The following is a 17,481-nucleotide window of genomic DNA, read 5'->3' as shown; positions in this document are numbered from 1 at the left end:
TCACATTCGGTTTCACTAGATATCCATTCAGTGGCTAGTATGTGACAGATTTACACAGATCGTTTTAGGACAGCAATTCTTTCCTTTTACATGGAATGTGTTGAGGGCTCAGTAGTCAATTGATGTGTATCCTGTGAAACTATTCCCCATGGATTAGCACATCTCCCTCTTTCAGTGCGGAATGTTCCTGGAAGGGTTGTTCTACCTCTGAGGTATTGTTACTTCTTGCTGTGTTTGTGAACCAAGTGCTTTTCTCTCTTGAGTCTATATTTTTATTTTTTTCTAATTTTGATATGAAGGATTTCTTCCAACACTGGTGTGTGTCCTTAAAAAGATTGTGGAGGCAAGATGATCCAGCTTTCTTGTAGAAACCAAGGAATTACACAGATCAATTGTACCAGACCGTTGACTTGACAGAAAACCTATTAAATGTCTGGTTCATTTTCCATTCGCATAAGTGGCCTCATATTGGAAGTGAGGATTAGGCACTAAAAAGGGCATTACTTATCCTTTAGACAGACATTTGTATAGTAGATCTGTAAAAACCTCAGACTGAGGATTTTGTAACACTGGATTGTATGGACATTATTCTTTTACAGATAAGCCTTTGCCTAAAGTTCAATTTATATATTCTCACAGTTTTATTTTTCCCTTTTTTTGTGGTAGACATTTTAAAAGATCAGTTATGTTTTTTGTTTGTTTCTTTCTTTCTTTCTTTTTAGACAGACTTATAGCATTGAGCATTGCTGATTAACTTCCCACAAATGTAGGAATTGCATAACCAAATGAAGTGGGGACAAAGATGAATTTTTTTGTGCTGGATTTTTTGGGGGTTGGTTGGTTGGTTTGTTTTGAGGCAAGGGCAAGTTACTTATCGGTAGTTAATCTTCCAGAATGCATATTGCCATTCATGTATGTTTTCTTTGGGGTTCTTACATGTTTAAATGGAAAGAGTTTTGTAGAGGCAGGTTTGTCTACAACTCAGCATAAAGTCTTTTCAAAAGCAAAGGAGCATATATGTATCACCTAACAGTAGCTTTATTTTCAAAGTATTTCATCTAAGCAGAAGGGGCATGCTTGATTTCTACAATGTGGGTATCTATGTATAATTAACTTGATTAATAATCACTGTTAGGTAATTTTTCCTCTTACCCTCCCGCTGGGGGGGGGGGGGGGGGGGGCGGGGATCATAGAAAGAAGGAAATATAAACAAAGGCCAAGAGGCTTAATTTGGTGTCCTTCATGTGTGTAATGTATGTTTTAGTGACCTGTCTCTACATGAAACATTTTTGTCTCTGTTCTGAGATCCTTTTTCTGTTGCAGGAATTAATAAGGCAATTTAAAACATTGTAGTTTATTATCAGTTTTAGAACTCTTCAGCCAAAATATGTCTGCTTTCTTTTCAGAATCAACAGAGCAACGCTATAGGAAGTTCTGTAGTTCGATATGACAAACTTGACCAAGCAGAGATCAAAAGCCTGCTCATGTGTTTCCTTCATATTTTAAGAAGTATGTCAGAAGGTAGGTAATTCCACCTATTTTTCATAAATTGGAAATCATGTATTGGATTATTCCTGTGATTTTAATACCCTTTCAAAATCAGCAGAATATTTTAGGTGTAGGTATGAAGTTGTGCTGTGTTTTACAAATGTGTGTGATTGATCAAATTAAACTCTGACTGAAACCTTGTAAGCATTAAATACTTGTTAGTCCTTCAAAATGTGAGGCTAACTAAAGGACTTTGTAAGAATGTGAATATTTGTGTGTGATTGTACAGTCTGATTTAGAAAATGGAGGTGAAGAATGGTTCATTGATCAGTAGAAGAGTTTCAGGCTAGTCCGTTCCTCCATTCTGCAGAACTTCATGTATGAAAGGGAACCAAATTATTTTATTGCTGTGTATATTTCCATTTCTGGAATGGGGATATTAGTGCTTCGTTCTCCTGAGATGTTTGTGAGATGGTCCACTGAATTTTTTAAAAACTCATATTATCTTGGAGAAAGTTGTGGAGGTATAGAGATACTACATTTGCATACGGCAAATCTTAATTATTTAGTAGGATCTTAAAACTCAGAATCATTCCTATCCTTGATCAACATTTTAAAAAGAAGGCAAGTCCCTTTTGATAAAAGCATTGAATTTCTCTGTGCTAAATATTTCAAAAGTAGTTAATTATTTTCTCTGCCTATTTTAATGTTGATTTCTAAAAATCAAGTATGTGTGGTACTTGAACTCTAGTTTATTACACCGCTTAATCCATAATTGAAAGGATAATAAATATTCAATATCCAGTCACACAGTTAATTTTCATGTAATTACATAGATATTATTTTATGTATTTTAATTACAAAGAATAATAAATCAAAAATATATTTTTCACTATTTTACACTTTGAAATATGTAAAAATTAGTCAGTTTTGCTAGGAAATTCAAGTTAGAATTTACATAAGCACAGTGGGGGTTTTTTGATCTCAATTCTTCTGGAAAAGAACAAGTGTCAAATAAAATTTGCCACACATCTTTAATAATTTTGAATTTTTTATCTAATTTTGAGTATTTTTGGTGTAAGAGACCAGGTCTTGGCTATGTAACAACAAGCTTTGTGAAAAATTTATAGCCATTTTTGAAAACTGTGCAAATAAAGAAAATCTGAAACCAGTGCTGAAAAACTATCCATAGTAAAGCATTGTAAATTAAAAGAAAAAGTAATGAATTTGAATTTTGAAAAATGTTGAGACAAATCTATAAAGAAGCAGGTTATAGGACTAACAGTCCAAAGTATCCTGAAGTCTTATATTTTTAGAACACTGTAGTCAATACTGACTACACAATTATTACTATTTAAAATATGAAATCGTATGGGAATACTATGGATTAATTAAAAGCATAGTGTAGAAACTCATTTGGAGAATTGATATGTGCATTTGTATAATTAGTTTCAAGGAAAACTTTAAATAGCAATAGTTATCTGTACCCCACAAGCCATTTTTAGATTCTCTGAATCCTTGTTATCTGAAAACCAAGAACTGACGTTAACTCTTCTACTTAATATTTTTGTGTGTTTGCTGCCTTTGCCTTGTTTTTAACATTTTTCATTTTCCTAGACGCATTGTTTACATATTGGAACAAGGCTACAAAATCTGAACTCATGGACTTTTTCACAATTACAGAGTAAGCTTTTTGTTGAGCTTGTCATAAAATCATACGTTTTGCTATGCTGTTAAAAACATGAGTGTGGATATAAGTATGTATATATGTTTTTATTTATTTGTTTGAAAAAATAATGCCATCTTGTCTGTTTAGAAGTTATCCGTAACTTGATGTGTGCAATTGCATGTCTGTCCAATTCTATGATGCTTTCTGGAATTAGACTATACAGAAGTGATATCAGGAAGTTCCTAAACAGCAAGTAGTGCTCAGAATATTGCGATGCTTATGGAAGCGGCACCAACCATCTTGTTACCTGCCTGCATTAAGAATGCATCTTTGTAATGTGAACTGCTGAAATTATATAGTTGCAGATCAAAAGTGATTGAAGTGTATAACTTCAGAGACAAAGGGATATGAACCGTCCTCCTAGCATTCCTCTTGTGCCTTCTGCCATTCTGCAAGGGAAAAGAATAGGATGAATCCAGTATTTGTTATCAATGGCTACGCTCCTCCCCGGTGCACACTTAGTGAGGACTGACTGATACATTAAGGAAAAGTGAATCACAGAATCACTAAGGTTGGAAGGACCTTCAAGATCATCAAGTCCAACCATTAATCCAGTGCCACCATGTCCTCTAAGCCATGTCCTGAAGCGCCACATCCACATGTTTTTTGAACACTTCCAGAGATGGTGACTCCACCACCTCCCTGGGCAGCCTGTTCCAATGCTTGATCACCCTCTCGGTGAAGAAGTTTTTCCTAATATCCAATCTAAACCTCCCCTGAGGCAGCTTGAGGCCATAATGCAGCACTGCCTGGTTGAAGTGGTGCACCACAGAAGCCGTTCCGCTTGCCTTGCTGTTTGAATATTTTGATATTTTAGGAATATACTGTAGACAGTATTTTAACTCATCATTTGAGTACATCTGGCATGATACTGATTCTACCAGAGACAGTACTGAACAAGTAAATGAGCCTCCTTAGTAGACTCTCAGAAGCCTGAGGTATAAACTGTACAGAATCAGTGGTGAACAGTATTTTGCCAATATTTAGATGCTTCTTATTTAAGGGCTGGATAGAATTGGTTTGTGATCAAATCGGTAATCTCAAATTACTAATTATCGAAGACGATTTCTGTCACAATAGCAGTACATGGAATACAGAATAAAATTTCCATCTTGTTTGTGCAGTGGATGATATCACAGCTCTTTAAACTAGAGCAGGAACAAGGCTCATAAAAGTCTACCTCTTCCAATTCTAAGGCTATTTTGCCAATGCAAGTAATGTTTGTTTTGATGATGTTTTGTATCAATACAGGTCATTACAGTAGTTTCTCATTACCTCAGTGAGACAGTGTTTCTGGTAGGTAGGTACGTGCCATGCAAAGAACTTTTTCTGAAAAACATCGAATCTGAAAAAGACAAGAAGGTGTCAGAAGGGGAATTGAGGTTAGTTTGCAAATAGAGAAGATTGGGGGAGGCAAACACCATTCTGACTGCGCAGTTTGAAGACAGCTAATCTACTCAAGGTCTGAGTATGAAATGGAGCTGAGCTGAAGAGACTGTTTGCCAGTCTTCTCCCTCATTCACAACTGGCACATGGAAGAAAAAGCCTGAAAACTGGCTTTCAGTTTGGATTTACACTTTAAATAAGAATTTTTAGAATATTCTTACCTGAGGGACAAGGGAAGTGGCATTCAGTGTTCTAACTTATGAGGACAGTTACTTACAGTGGGAGAGTCAAATAAAATCATTATTACAGCTTCCATTCACACCATTTTCCTTGGTTTGAAAGCATGACTTCTAGTTTATTTGTCATCAGTGTTGTGTGTTACACTTTCCACTTTCTTGCTGGATCTGAACCAGTAGTATTATGATTCTTTAAAATACAACATGATATTGAAGTATAGGGTTTTTTTTTAATGAAAAATTATTTTGGGGGATTTGCCTTTACCATCATCTTATTGTAAAAGCAGATTAGATTCCCTCTAGAAAATAGTTCTGTCAGAAGCACTGTTGTTGTTATCTTGGAATCTGGAAACCTTAAAGAACGAAACAAAACAAAAATCACAACCTGTAACCAAGAGAATTCAGGTGAAGAGGAAAAAAAGCAAAATGTATTGCCCTTATTTTGAACCCTTATATACATTTTGAAAAGTGTGTGTATATATGTAATGTCTGGTTACCTCTTTGCTTCTGTCCTTCATGTTACTTGTCCTGGATTGCTTCTCATTTGTAAGTAACTGTAACTGTGGGCCTCATTTCACATAATGAAATTTTGTCTGTGGCAGTTGAGGCTTAACATTTCTTCTCTATAAATACTAAAAATCTATACAAGATGGAGCACTTGAACTCACTGTTTACAGTTTTCTAAGGTGGGTTATTTTTTCACCGTTTGGCCTTTCTACTTTGTCACTGTTAGGCTCACGCTAGCTGTTTTGATTCAGTGTTGAGATAGGTGTGCTCTGGAGGCAGCCTTACGTGCCTTTTGCTATTAATCCCAATTTGCCCATTTGGGATGGTTTTCAAGACGACCCCTGTTTACCTTTCTTGGCTTGGGTACTGGAAGGGAATTTTAAGGGTGGGAGAAATAGAGAAGTTTTATGGTGTAAAAGTTCAAAGTTAAACAAAAATAATAGTTCAACAATTCCAATGTACATAAATGTAGAAGAGATTGTTTTAAGGGTTGCTTCTCTGACTTATGTCTTCTCTGCAGAGTATGCTTACATCAGTTCCAGTACATGGGAAAACGATACATAGCCAGGTACTGTGTGGAATTTGAATTTTGCTGTCTGTTCACTAAGAATAATAGTGTGTACAATATGCCATGAATCTGTATTACAAATAAATTGCATGAGTAGAAGAGTTATTGTGAAATGATACATAACAGTTTGAAGTAAGTAACTGGTTACTATATTAACATAACTGTACCCTGTCTGAAAGTCTGGTATCTGTTTAAGAATGTTGTGTGTGTGTTGTGTTTATTATTAATTACTTTAAAATCCACCCCTTAAATGCTATCTTTTACAGCATTTTTTTCCTTGAAATAATGTCTTTGGGGAAGAAATTTTATGATTTAATTTTTTTTTTTTTATTCACCTGGCCATAAAACTATGTCCATTGAAATGTTTTAGAAATTCTATGTATAGTGTTTTTACTGAAAGGTGAGTAGTAAATGTTCCAACACTGCTGTTTTTCAATTTGAAGGCTGAAATACTGTTAGATACCTGTACGTTCCCATTGAAGGCTGTTTAGGAGAAAATCTCTGGGAGTTGGAAACATGTACTAAATTATTTTAATATCTTTTCATTAATGCAGGTTTTAATGCAAAGTAGTTTTTCAATAGAGTAAAATATAACAACTTGCTTAGGCCTTACACTGTGATTGACGTGGTAGTACTGTTATAATTAAACTTATGGAGTTGAAATACTGGTCCTCTTGAACTCAGTGAGGAAAGTTGTTGCTGAATTTGGGTGATAAAACATTCTAACTAAAAGGTTAGCTGTTTTGTTCTTAATTCAGATTTAATGGTATGTGAATCTGTCTCTACAAACAACAAACTTGACTATCTCCTTGGAGATTTTGCAGAAAAAAAATCTCACCTCTCTCCACATACCCTAAAAATTCAAAGGCCAAAATAAATCTGGCTTTATTCAGGATTTGGTTGTAACCTTTGTGTTTAAATGTACTTCAAACTCTGGATTTACAGAAGCCTGTAATTTTCAGGCTTTCTGTAAAAATTCTTCAAACTCATTTGACTGGTTTGTAGAGAAGACTACCACACCTTCTTTTTGTTTACTGATCACTTAGTCTGTGTACTGCATGTTAATGCTAAAAACATTAAGCTACAGAAATCATCTGGTGTTCTGCAGAGATACTGAATTTTCCCAGTAAATGTAGCTTTCTAGTCTTTCACATTGTCATTACACTGAAGTATATCACAATCAATGCACGTACTCTTAAAATACACAAATTACAGGAATGAAAGGGAACAGGGAATTCTGTAATTCAAGCACTGGTTTTCATTTTTCATCAGCTCTGGTGGTGGTACACAATAGGAAGTTAGCCTGTACTGATTGCTAACACAGATCACTTTTCTGTTTTCTTCACTTGATTGCTGCAAGTTTAACAAAGTATATGGCTCTTCTCCCTTCCTGCTTGGGTAAGATGTACATGATAATACCTCAGTTAATTCCTGCTCTCCTGTTGCATGTATGCTTTCTAATTTTACCACTGTGTGTCCTTCTAATTTTTTTCTAAAAAATTTGCAATCAGTGTAGAGGATTTGGTTTTGGGTTCTGAATATTTTCAGAATATTTATATTCTCAAATATTTATGTTTTCAAAAGCTCTGAAGTAAATTTAGTACTTCAAGAGCAACTGCTTGTGTGCTTTTGCTTTCATGCTTCGAGGTTTTAAGAAAGAGTTTGCTGTGATGCTTTCTTTAAGCTACCTATTTTTGTTTTATAAATAAAACAGTAAATAGGTTGTATTAGAATTCTTTCTATAAAACTTCTTGTGCTTAACTAACGCTTCCTGTCTTGCTGCAGTTTGACATGTCTAACTTTTGCTTCTATCCCATTTCACCCATCTTGCAGGAACCAGGAGGGGTTGGGATCCATAGTTCATGATCGAAAATCTCAGACATTGCCTGTTTCCCGTAACAGAACAGGAATGATGCATGCCAGATTGCAGCAGCTGAGCAGCCTGGATAACTCTCTCACTTTTAACCACAGTAAGTCTCATGACATGATAACATTCATCATCCTCAACCAGTACCACAACACCAGAGACAGGTCCTAGGGCCACACCAGTGCGTTTCAATGACTTTTATTGTTCTAGGTCAAACGTATAGCTGGAATCAGTCGATGGTCTGTTCCCTGCTTTATAACACAACAATCAATGCTGGCTGATGCCATAACATGGAGCATGGTTAACTAAGGCATATTTTAAAATTGTATTTTATTTTTTTAATTACATGTATTTCAGCTGTATGCTGCACACAGTTACAAAATTTACTTTTTTTTTCAATTTGCTTTATTAAGCTTCATTTTTCCCCTCATTTGATCTTATAAATGATTAGTCTAAAAGTAAAAATATGTACTCGGACCATATCTCCATGTTTTGACATCCCCTAAGGAGAAGTAAGTTTCTTAGAATTTCTACAGAGATTGTGAAGTCCATGATTTGGTTTGACTGGAAGTGAAAAGACGTCCAATAATGAAGTGATTTTTCTGTTTTCAGTGTGAGAAAGATATCAAGTATTCTTGGAATTTCTGTAGACAATGGTAAGATTTAATCAGGTTGAAGTCAGCTTGTATAAGACTGCTGTATTGAAAACTAAATCTGCTTGTGGCCTATCTTTTTAAACATGCTGCTTTTAAATTGCAAAATATACTGTATGTAAAGTATTCTGAAACACGATTTTTCAATTTTCAACTTCAAAAAACAATGAAACTGGTTGACTAATCCAGTAAAATACAACACTGGTACTGAAAACAATTGTGTGCAGAAAACAATTATTTGAGTTAACTGTATGTTCATTGTGTTCATCCTTCTATTTCCCAAAGCATATCTAACTGTCCCTTAAAATCTTTTAGCTTGTTATCTCTAATATAAAGCAACAGATAGCCTAATTGTACAAGACTTAACACATATAGTGGAAAACTGAAAGAAAAAAAAAAATCCACCAAACCCCATTGTTTATAAATGCAGTCTCATACCTGTTCAAATATAAGAAATGCAATTCTTTGATTGTAAAAATGTCAAAAAACTATATAGCTGTGCAAATTACATTTTGTTTTTCTTGTAACCAGTCTGCTACTGCTGTATCATGATAATTTTGGGGTGTTTTTTGATACACGAAAGAGCTTTTACACTATCTGACTGCATTCAATAAGGTAAAACGCGTTGTAGACAGAGACTGATTTAAAAAAAAAAAAAAAAATCTAGGAAATAACTAACATGGCCATTTCTGGACCTTCTGCAAAGAGATTTCCTACTTCCAGAACTTGGCAAATTGTACCGATTTTTAGGAAACAGTGAGCTGAAAGATTTTAATAAATGCCTGCTTATGTAAAAAGAAACTTTCTGTTCTTTTCCATCTGAAGGAAACTATGAAGGAAGGTGTCTCATTCAGATAACTTTGCATAAACTGGTAATAGGGGTTTTTTTTCTCTAAATGTTGGACATTTATTCAATATCAGGATATTACACCTTGTCTTGCCCAAGGTTTTACAAGATGAAAATATGTTGCTGTAAAAGCCAGATCAAATGTGAAATTGATTTTTCTATCTTTGGTCTTGTTGTCTAACTTTTAGTTTTGTTTAGTTGTCAGTCTGCCTGTATCGTATATCCGAAGTATTTTTCAGAACTTGAATAAATCTTGTAGGTATCCTGTATGGGATGTATCTGGTAGAAATAGTTGCTTTACTTGTGTTTCTAAAATCATGATTCTTTGGCAAGATAGTTGCCTATAAAAGTAAATTATAAACTGAATTTCTCCCTTTCTAAGCATTTAAGCAAGGAATAGAACCAAAGGAAAGGTGTAAGGGATATTTCACATCTCTGAGGAATTTCAGTGTAGTTTTGTGCTTAATTATGAAAGAAATTAGGCCCTTTGTTCAAATCTCTAAAGCATCTCAATACAAACTACAAGAATATAGATTTATGTGTGTATGGGCTGGAGGAGGGAAGGACACTCAGTAGAAAATGACATGCAAATGTACTGAAATACAAGATATATGCCCTGATCTGTAATAGCAGTATATGATCATTGTCAAGCTTGATTGTCATTAGAGTTTATCCCATTTTCAGTGTTCTTCGATGATTTTAAATCCAGTTACTTTGCAGTAGTGTGAATGTATGGGTGCATGTTCATGTGTGTGTCCAGGTAAATGTCCATATTATATGTGGTAATTGTAGTTCCATAGTTTCTTATTAAGTTACTTGTGAAAAATAGAATCCAGTACATTAGCTGTACCTAAAGAATACAATTAGCAATAATAGCAAACTGAAAGAGGGACCTTTTTTAGCACGTATATGGAAAAAGCACTGCTAAATCAGTCTTTTAACTCAATCCTATTAAGTATTCCTTTAAGTTTGCATCCTGCCCAAAACTTCTGTCTCTAGTAACAATGCAGAGTAATCAATCAGTGACCTATTTATTTGTTCTAAATGATTTATGTGAAGAACAAAATTTGAACAGTTTGGAATCCTGTCCCTTGACTATAGTTTTTACTCAGTATTTATAATAAACCTTGCGCCTTTCTTCGTATCTGGAAGAGCAAACAAATTATTTCTTTAAAGAATATTTCCCCTGTCCTCAATGCAGTTCCCAAAATAGTTGTCATCTCTTGGTATCTTCAACATTACCTTAGGCTAATTAAGGATTTCTGGTCACCCAAAGGTGATTACTATGAAAATAGATTTTTCTTTGAATTTCTTTAAGAAAAAGAACAGTTCTACTAAAAGAAAAATACTTGGCAAATGGCTGTTGTGTTAAAACTTTCTTACAAGTGCCAGTTGTTACTTTCTGTCATTACAGAGGTGTAGGATGTAGCTGGATTGAAACCGCAAAGAAAACACATGAGAGGAGAAAGAGGTGGAGGCAGAGAGAATGCAAAAAATGATAGGGAAGAGATGTATACTTCCTAACAGAAAGAAGGTATAAATCCAAAGAAACTGGTGGTTATAGGTATGCGTGTGTAGTTCAGCCAGGGAAGCAAGAAAGCGCAGACAGAAGTGGCCAGGTGACATTATAAAAGGGTATGTCAATTCTTCTGTTCTTTTCTTGGTTTCAACAAGTTTGTCATGCTTACCATTGATATAGTGATACTAAGCTGACTGTAAATCTAACATATAAACATGATCCAGACCAAATTTTTATAAAGCAACCAGGGCATGTTTGTCTATCTGGTTCTTCAAGGTCAATGTTAGGGAACATAAACAGCATATTATTACCACTGATGAAGCAGGATATATTTTGAAAATTATTCAAATACAGTATGGAGCTGGAAGTGATAAAATATTTTGATTAAATATGGAGTTATTGCATGTTATTGCTACAAAACAGAATTAATTACTTGGGTCTTTAGCTGCATGTAAGTACCTGATTGTATTCCTTCAACTCTGTGTTTTGTATTTCACTTTGAGATCATTATAACATCTCTAAATTACCAATACATGTTTTCAGCTGTCACTCCATCCTAATGCAGTACTTATTTTAAGGATATATATGTGTATGCATATAACTGTGTACATTTATATACATACACGTGTGTATACATACATATGCATATATATAAAACATGAGACATTTATTGTTTTAACTGCTATTTACTGCTTCCATTGTTGACATTTGTACTTAATTTGCACAAGATCATAAAAATATATTATGTTAGAATAATTATATGCAGATATTTGAAAAATATTTAAATGCATATGAATTCTTTTTCTGTATTGAATACTAACTTCTGTCAGGCTTTTTACTTGTTAATCTTTTCCTCGTTCAGCAAGTCTTTTGGAAACATTTAAAGAGTATATCCAGCACTTAACCTTCATTTGAAATTTCTGTAGGCTATGGCCACTCAGATGCAGATGTTCTTCACCAGTCTTTACTTGAAGCAAATACTGCCACTGAAGTTTGCCTTACAATTCTGGATACTCTATCATTATTCACAATGGCTTTTAAGGTTTGTTCTTGGCTTGGTGTTGACATCTCTCATAATTATCGTTCAGAAAAAGATTTTTTAAAATATTTTTAGAATTATATTTATGTTTTATAGTTTAGTAATATAGCATTGTCTTTTTAGCATTTCTAGCATTGTATTTCACTATTGTGTCATGTAAAAGCTGATAACATCTTGCAGCAAAATGCTTTGGCTTCAGTTACACATTGCACACAGGCTCCTTATTGATCAGCAGTAATCTGTGAGAAAAGCTCCTTCCTCATCCTAACTTGCTAAAAATATTTCTAGAAACTTTAGTGTCTTCCTAATGTTAGTGATAAAACTGTCTTTTAAAGGCCATGTGGGGTGAAAGATCTGTTGTATGACAAAACCATAATTCGTAATTGGACACTGTCAGACTTATATATTGAACCTAGCTTCTTCTTCTATTAAGTCACTCATTAATTAACAGTAATTTCTGTGTGTTCCTTTTCTGTAACTTTATTTCAATTTGTCCACTTACAAGACTTCTTTTTGGTTGTATAAGTTACTATAGCTCTCCTGTGGAATCTTTTTATAGCATGCCCACTTGCATACTCCTCCTGTCCATTTTTTTGAGCTTTTACAAACATTAAAGGTAAAGCTATAAAACAGAGAGATTATAGCTCTATCTTGTTTCTCCCCTAATTAGAGCAGTGAAACTCGTTGTATCCAAATCCTTGCTTGAAGATTTAAATGTAGTGTCTTATCTTTAATCTAGTTATGAAAATATGAGCTTATTTATAATGAGATTCCTTTTATTAGTAATTTAATTAGATAGAGTTTAGAACCAGTTCTGTCCACAGGCTTCATGACAGACAGAATTGAAAATGAAGATACCTAATTTTAAAGATTTGAAGAAGAATGAACAGTAACCTTTTAGTTATCAGCTGCCCATCACACTTGAATGACAGTTCTTCAAGGTTATGTGTATGTAGTATGTTGAGAAAGTAAGTACAAGTATACCAAAATAGTCTACAAGATCCAAACAAAACAGAAGAATCAGGAGCTTCTATTCAACCAACCGCACTAAAATTCATAAAATCATAGAACCATAGGATGGTTTGGGTTGGAAGAGACCTGGAAAGGTCATCTAGCCCAACCACCCTGCAATGAGCAGGGACATCTTCAACTACATCAAGTTGCTCAGAGCCTCTACAACCTGACCTTGAAAACTTCCAATGATGGGGCATCCACAACTTCCTTGGGCAACCTATGCCAGTGTCTCACTGCCCTCATTGTAAAAAAATTCCTCCTTATGTCCAATCTGAACCTACCGTTTCTCACTTTAAATTTGTTGCCCCTTGTCCTGTCACTGTAGGCCTTGGTAAAAAGTCTCTCTCCACCTGTCGTGTAAGCACTCTTTATATATTGAAAGGCTGCAATAAGGCCTTCCCAAAGCCTTCTGTTCTCCAGGCCGAACAACTCCAGCTCTCTCAGCCTGTCCTCATAGGAGATGTGTTCCAGCCCTCTGATAATTTTTGTAACTCTCCTGTGGACCTACTCTAACATGTCCATGTCTTTTCCTGTGCTGGGGGCCACAGAGGTAGATGCAGTATGCCAGGTGGTGTCTCTTGAGAGCTGAGTAGAAGGAAGAGAATCACCTCACTCGACCTGGTGGCCATGCTTCTTATTGTCCAGTCTAGGATACAATTAGCTTTCTGGGCTGCAAGCACACATTGCTGGCTCATGTCCAATTTTTCAACCACCAGTATCCCCAAGTCCTTGGCAGGATTGCTTTCAATCCATTCATCCCCCAGTCTATATTGATACTGGACATTGCCCCAACCCAGGTGCAGGACCTTGTACTTGGCCTTGTTGAACTTCATGACGTTCACATGGGCCCACATCTCAAGCCTGTCAAGGTCCCTCTGGATGGCATGCTACAAGGAGGCCTCTAGCAAATCTGCATCACTCAGCTTGGTGTCATCGGCAAGCTTGCTGAGGCTCACTATGTCATTGATGAAGACATTAAACACTACTGGTCCCAGTACAGGCCCCTGAGGGACACCACTCATTACTGGTTTCCACTTGGACGTTGAGCCACTGAGAGTAACTTTCGATGCAGCTATCAAGCCAATTCCTTATCCTTCCAACAGTCCATCCATCAAACCCACATGTTTCCAATTTAGTGGCAAGAATGTTTTCAGGGACCGTGTTAAAGGCCTCACAGAAGTCCAGATAGATGACATCGGTAGCTCTTCCCTTGTCCACTGAGGCAGTGACTTCAACATAGAAGGCCACTAGATTAGTAATACCAATCTGCTTCTTTTGGGAATAATTGGCATATTATATAGAGGGCCAGCTAACTTTTTTTCCTCAAGATCATCTTTCTCTAGTGGGGATCCAGATCTCTTGTTAGCTATTACAGCAGGGAAATCACAAGTTATGTCAGCTTCTTGGTAGAATTTGAACTGATCCTGTGTGAATTCCTACTGCTGTAGGTGGTTTAGTGAACTACCTACCTCTGATGTTGGGACATCTGAAGAAAGGACATTATATCAGATTCCTCACAAGGATAGGGGTTTGTAAGGCAAAGTTTCATTATTTTGCTATAAATCTGGTAGTAACCCTTACTATCTTTTAGAACTTAGTTAGCTGTTTAGGTTTGGGTCATCTACAGAGATCCGTATACTGTTCTGAGGCATAAAACTTTTTCCTATGACCAAATAGACTGACTTTCTTGTATACAACCATTTATGTCTAGCTTCCTCAAAAATGGCCTGCCTGTGGCTTCACTGCATAGCATTTGGAGATCTTTGGTCTCCTGCAAGCGTCTATATCTATTCATCCACAAAGCTTGCAGACCACACTGAGTTCTTCTGGTCTGCAAGTCACATTATCAGAATGGCTTTTAATGTAGGACTGCCTCCTTCAATTTTTTAATATTGAGGAACGCGCAAAATGCCATGGGGTATGCTGAAATTCTTTAGCCTGAAGAATTTCTTCTAGGTCTCTATGAATAGAAAAGGAAGCATCTGTAGTTAGACACCTCTTCCATGTTTGAGAGAGCTTAATGTATGCTACAAGAGCCCAGATCTATACTGGGCCTCAAAAATAGTTTTAAAAAAATTCTTAAACTAGATTCTTTGAGTTTATATTACCTTAAAACTTACTTGAGATAGTAATGGAACTGCCTTGCAGCATACTGTTTGAATGCCTGTATACAGTAATGACAAGGAGGAGTGGAGTGCAGAGCGGAGTTGCAGAAGGTGCAAGACCTAGCAGAATCGTGTTGAAGGGCCTGTGGAGTCAGAGGGAGCAATACTTGACGTGGTCCTCTCAGTTCTGGACTCCCTGGACTGGACTGAGCAGTCCTTGAATTGATTAACCTATTCTGGTGTTTTTAAGAGGAGAGACCTCGTCGTTTCATCCTGGAGTCCCATAGGAACCTAGTGTATATGCTCAGTGAACAAAGGGAGAAAACAGGTCCCTACAGCAGCAACACAGAACCAATATGAACTGTTAAAAGTAGATGCACAGCCAGTACCTGTGCTATAGAAACTTGAGGAGACCAGATTTAAAAAAAAGTTTGGGTGGAAGGCAGCTGTTGGTGATACAGAAATCAGGAGTAACCCTGTGTAATTGCATGCCTCAGAACAAGCTTTTGAATATTGATGCAGGTAAAACTCTGAGAAGTAACCAATATCTTTGTCCTTAAGAGCTGTTTCAGTTCTAGGACAGTAACGAAAGATGGTGAGCGGGTGGGGCTTTGGTTTGGGGGGAGGTTTTTTTGAGACCATTGTAGAAGGAGGTACTGCTATGAGAAAATTCCAGTGTCTGAGCTGCTAAAGTGTAACCAAAGTGTGTTAATACTTTGAGTGTGCCTCTCAAAGAACTATTAATAGTAATTGATTTAACTAACAGCTGTTGAAAACAATCATGTTCTAGAATTCTATTCAGAAGCCAACACTTTATAAGCAAGATTAATGAAGTGTTAGAAATATCTAATTAAAATTCAGATATATTTGTATTATTAAATGTCTTGGTAATACTATCCAGATTATTTTTTGTTATTTCCTGCTTGTGGATGATCTGTGTATGTCCTTAGAATAGTATAAATGTATCACTGTATGAAACTCCTAAATTCTCACTATCATTTTAAAGACTCAACTACTGACTGATCATGGGCATAATCCGCTGATGAAGAAAGTATTTGATGTATACCTCTGCTTCCTTCAAAAGAATCAGTCTGAAACAGCATTGAAAAATGTCTTCATTGCTTTAAGGGCACTTATTTTTAAGGTAAGAAGTTTAAAAATAATTAATCTTAAAGTACCTGTCCAGTTCTTTAGTTAACAACATACTTTGAAAAATTTAAGAACTGAAATCCCAAATTAAAATTGATGAATAAAGACTGATCTAATCCCAACAGTGTGTAATACTTGTCCTTTGAATTGCTGTAAAAATCATTTTGTGTCATGAACTACTATAACAGTCTATTTTTTCCACGGTTTGGAATTATTAATGTATTCGTATTTTTCTTGACATGCTTATTTTATCAAGAGCTGAAGCTAGTTTTAATTAATAACTTCTTTCTTTTCTACTTTTTCTTCAGTTTCCTTCTACATTTTATGAAGGTAGAGCTGATATGTGTTCTGCACTGTGCTATGAAATTCTGAAGTATTGTAATTCCAAACTGAGTTCAATTCGGACTGAAGCTTCACAGTTACTGTACTTCTTAATGAGAAATAATTTTGATTACACAGGGAAGAAGTCTTTTGTTAGGACACATCTGCAAGTTAGTATACTTTCTTTTTTGTTTTTTAAATACTGTATTTGTAGATGCACAGTTGCATACCAATGTGCCAAGCCCTGTCAGATGAAGATGTAGAAGAAATTATATTGGGTTTGAGCAAGGCTGGTACTGTATTCTAAGAGTAAGAAGATGGCAGTAAAAGTATGTTTAGTACAAGGAAATACTTAGAAACAATTGTATGGCCCTATGTTTTGTAGGAAATAATTTTTGTCTGTAACAAATGTTCTCTTTTATAGATGTTATTTTGATTGTTAAATGGCATACCCTGTTGCGTCCAAAGGAGAAAAAAATGCAGCTACCAGCATGTAAAAGTCTCAAATAAAACAAATACATAGAAAATTGTGTGTTCTGACAAAGCTGGGAACAATAGTTTACTGCTACTGTGACCTCTGGCTAATTCACCTAGCAGTCAGTCTTTAGAGCAGAGGATGTGTGGGCATTAAATTTACACAATCCTGGTTTTTCTTGCCTGTGTTATTGTACAAGTAACTTAAGGAAAATTATGTTTGATTTTTTTTTTTTTTTTTTACGGGAATAATCTTTCAATTAAAAAGAGCAAAACTTTCTTTGTAATTGCTTCATAGGTACATCTCAAGTGTATTTAATGAAATATGCACTAACAAGACATTTGTTTCTGTCAAGGTTATTATTTCAGTAAGCCAGTTAATTGCCGATGTTGTTGGAATTGGAGGAACCAGATTTCAGCAGTCTCTTTCCATTATCAATAATTGTGCCAATAACGACAGAATTATAAAGGTCTGTTCTTATTCTTCTTTCCATACTGTAGAAGAATACTTGAAAACTCTTTCATAGCAACTTTTGCAATTATGTTTCACTTTTTTATTATGTAAAGAATAGAAAAAGA

General features: G+C 35.5%; 1 protein-coding gene across 2 annotated transcripts in view; it reads left to right on the top strand.

The window, feature by feature from the left end:
* DOCK9 (dedicator of cytokinesis 9) overlaps positions 1 to 17,481 on the top strand; it is a 100,565-nt gene that overhangs the window by 63,557 nt on the left and 19,527 nt on the right. Inside the window, exons 35-42 of one of the 2 annotated variants that reach the window (XM_010282684.1) lie at positions 1,407 to 1,521; positions 3,106 to 3,172; positions 5,867 to 5,914; positions 7,817 to 7,884; positions 11,727 to 11,842; positions 15,965 to 16,102; positions 16,416 to 16,598; positions 17,259 to 17,372. In XM_010282684.1, the coding sequence (XP_010280986.1) occupies positions 1,407 to 1,521; positions 3,106 to 3,172; positions 5,867 to 5,914; positions 7,817 to 7,884; positions 11,727 to 11,842; positions 15,965 to 16,102; positions 16,416 to 16,598; positions 17,259 to 17,372 (849 nt within the window). Of the gene's footprint in view, positions 1 to 1,406; positions 1,522 to 3,105; positions 3,173 to 5,866; positions 5,915 to 7,747; positions 7,885 to 11,726; positions 11,843 to 15,964; positions 16,103 to 16,415; positions 16,599 to 17,258; positions 17,373 to 17,481 lie in introns of both variants that reach the window. The other variant, XM_010282683.1, reaches the window with a different exon arrangement.

Source organism: Phaethon lepturus, unplaced genomic scaffold (assembly GCF_000687285.1).
Source record: "Phaethon lepturus isolate BGI_N335 unplaced genomic scaffold, ASM68728v1 scaffold422, whole genome shotgun sequence".
NCBI classification, from domain to species: domain Eukaryota; kingdom Metazoa; phylum Chordata; class Aves; order Phaethontiformes; family Phaethontidae; genus Phaethon; species Phaethon lepturus.
This window is presented reverse-complemented; position numbering and strand designations above follow the sequence as displayed.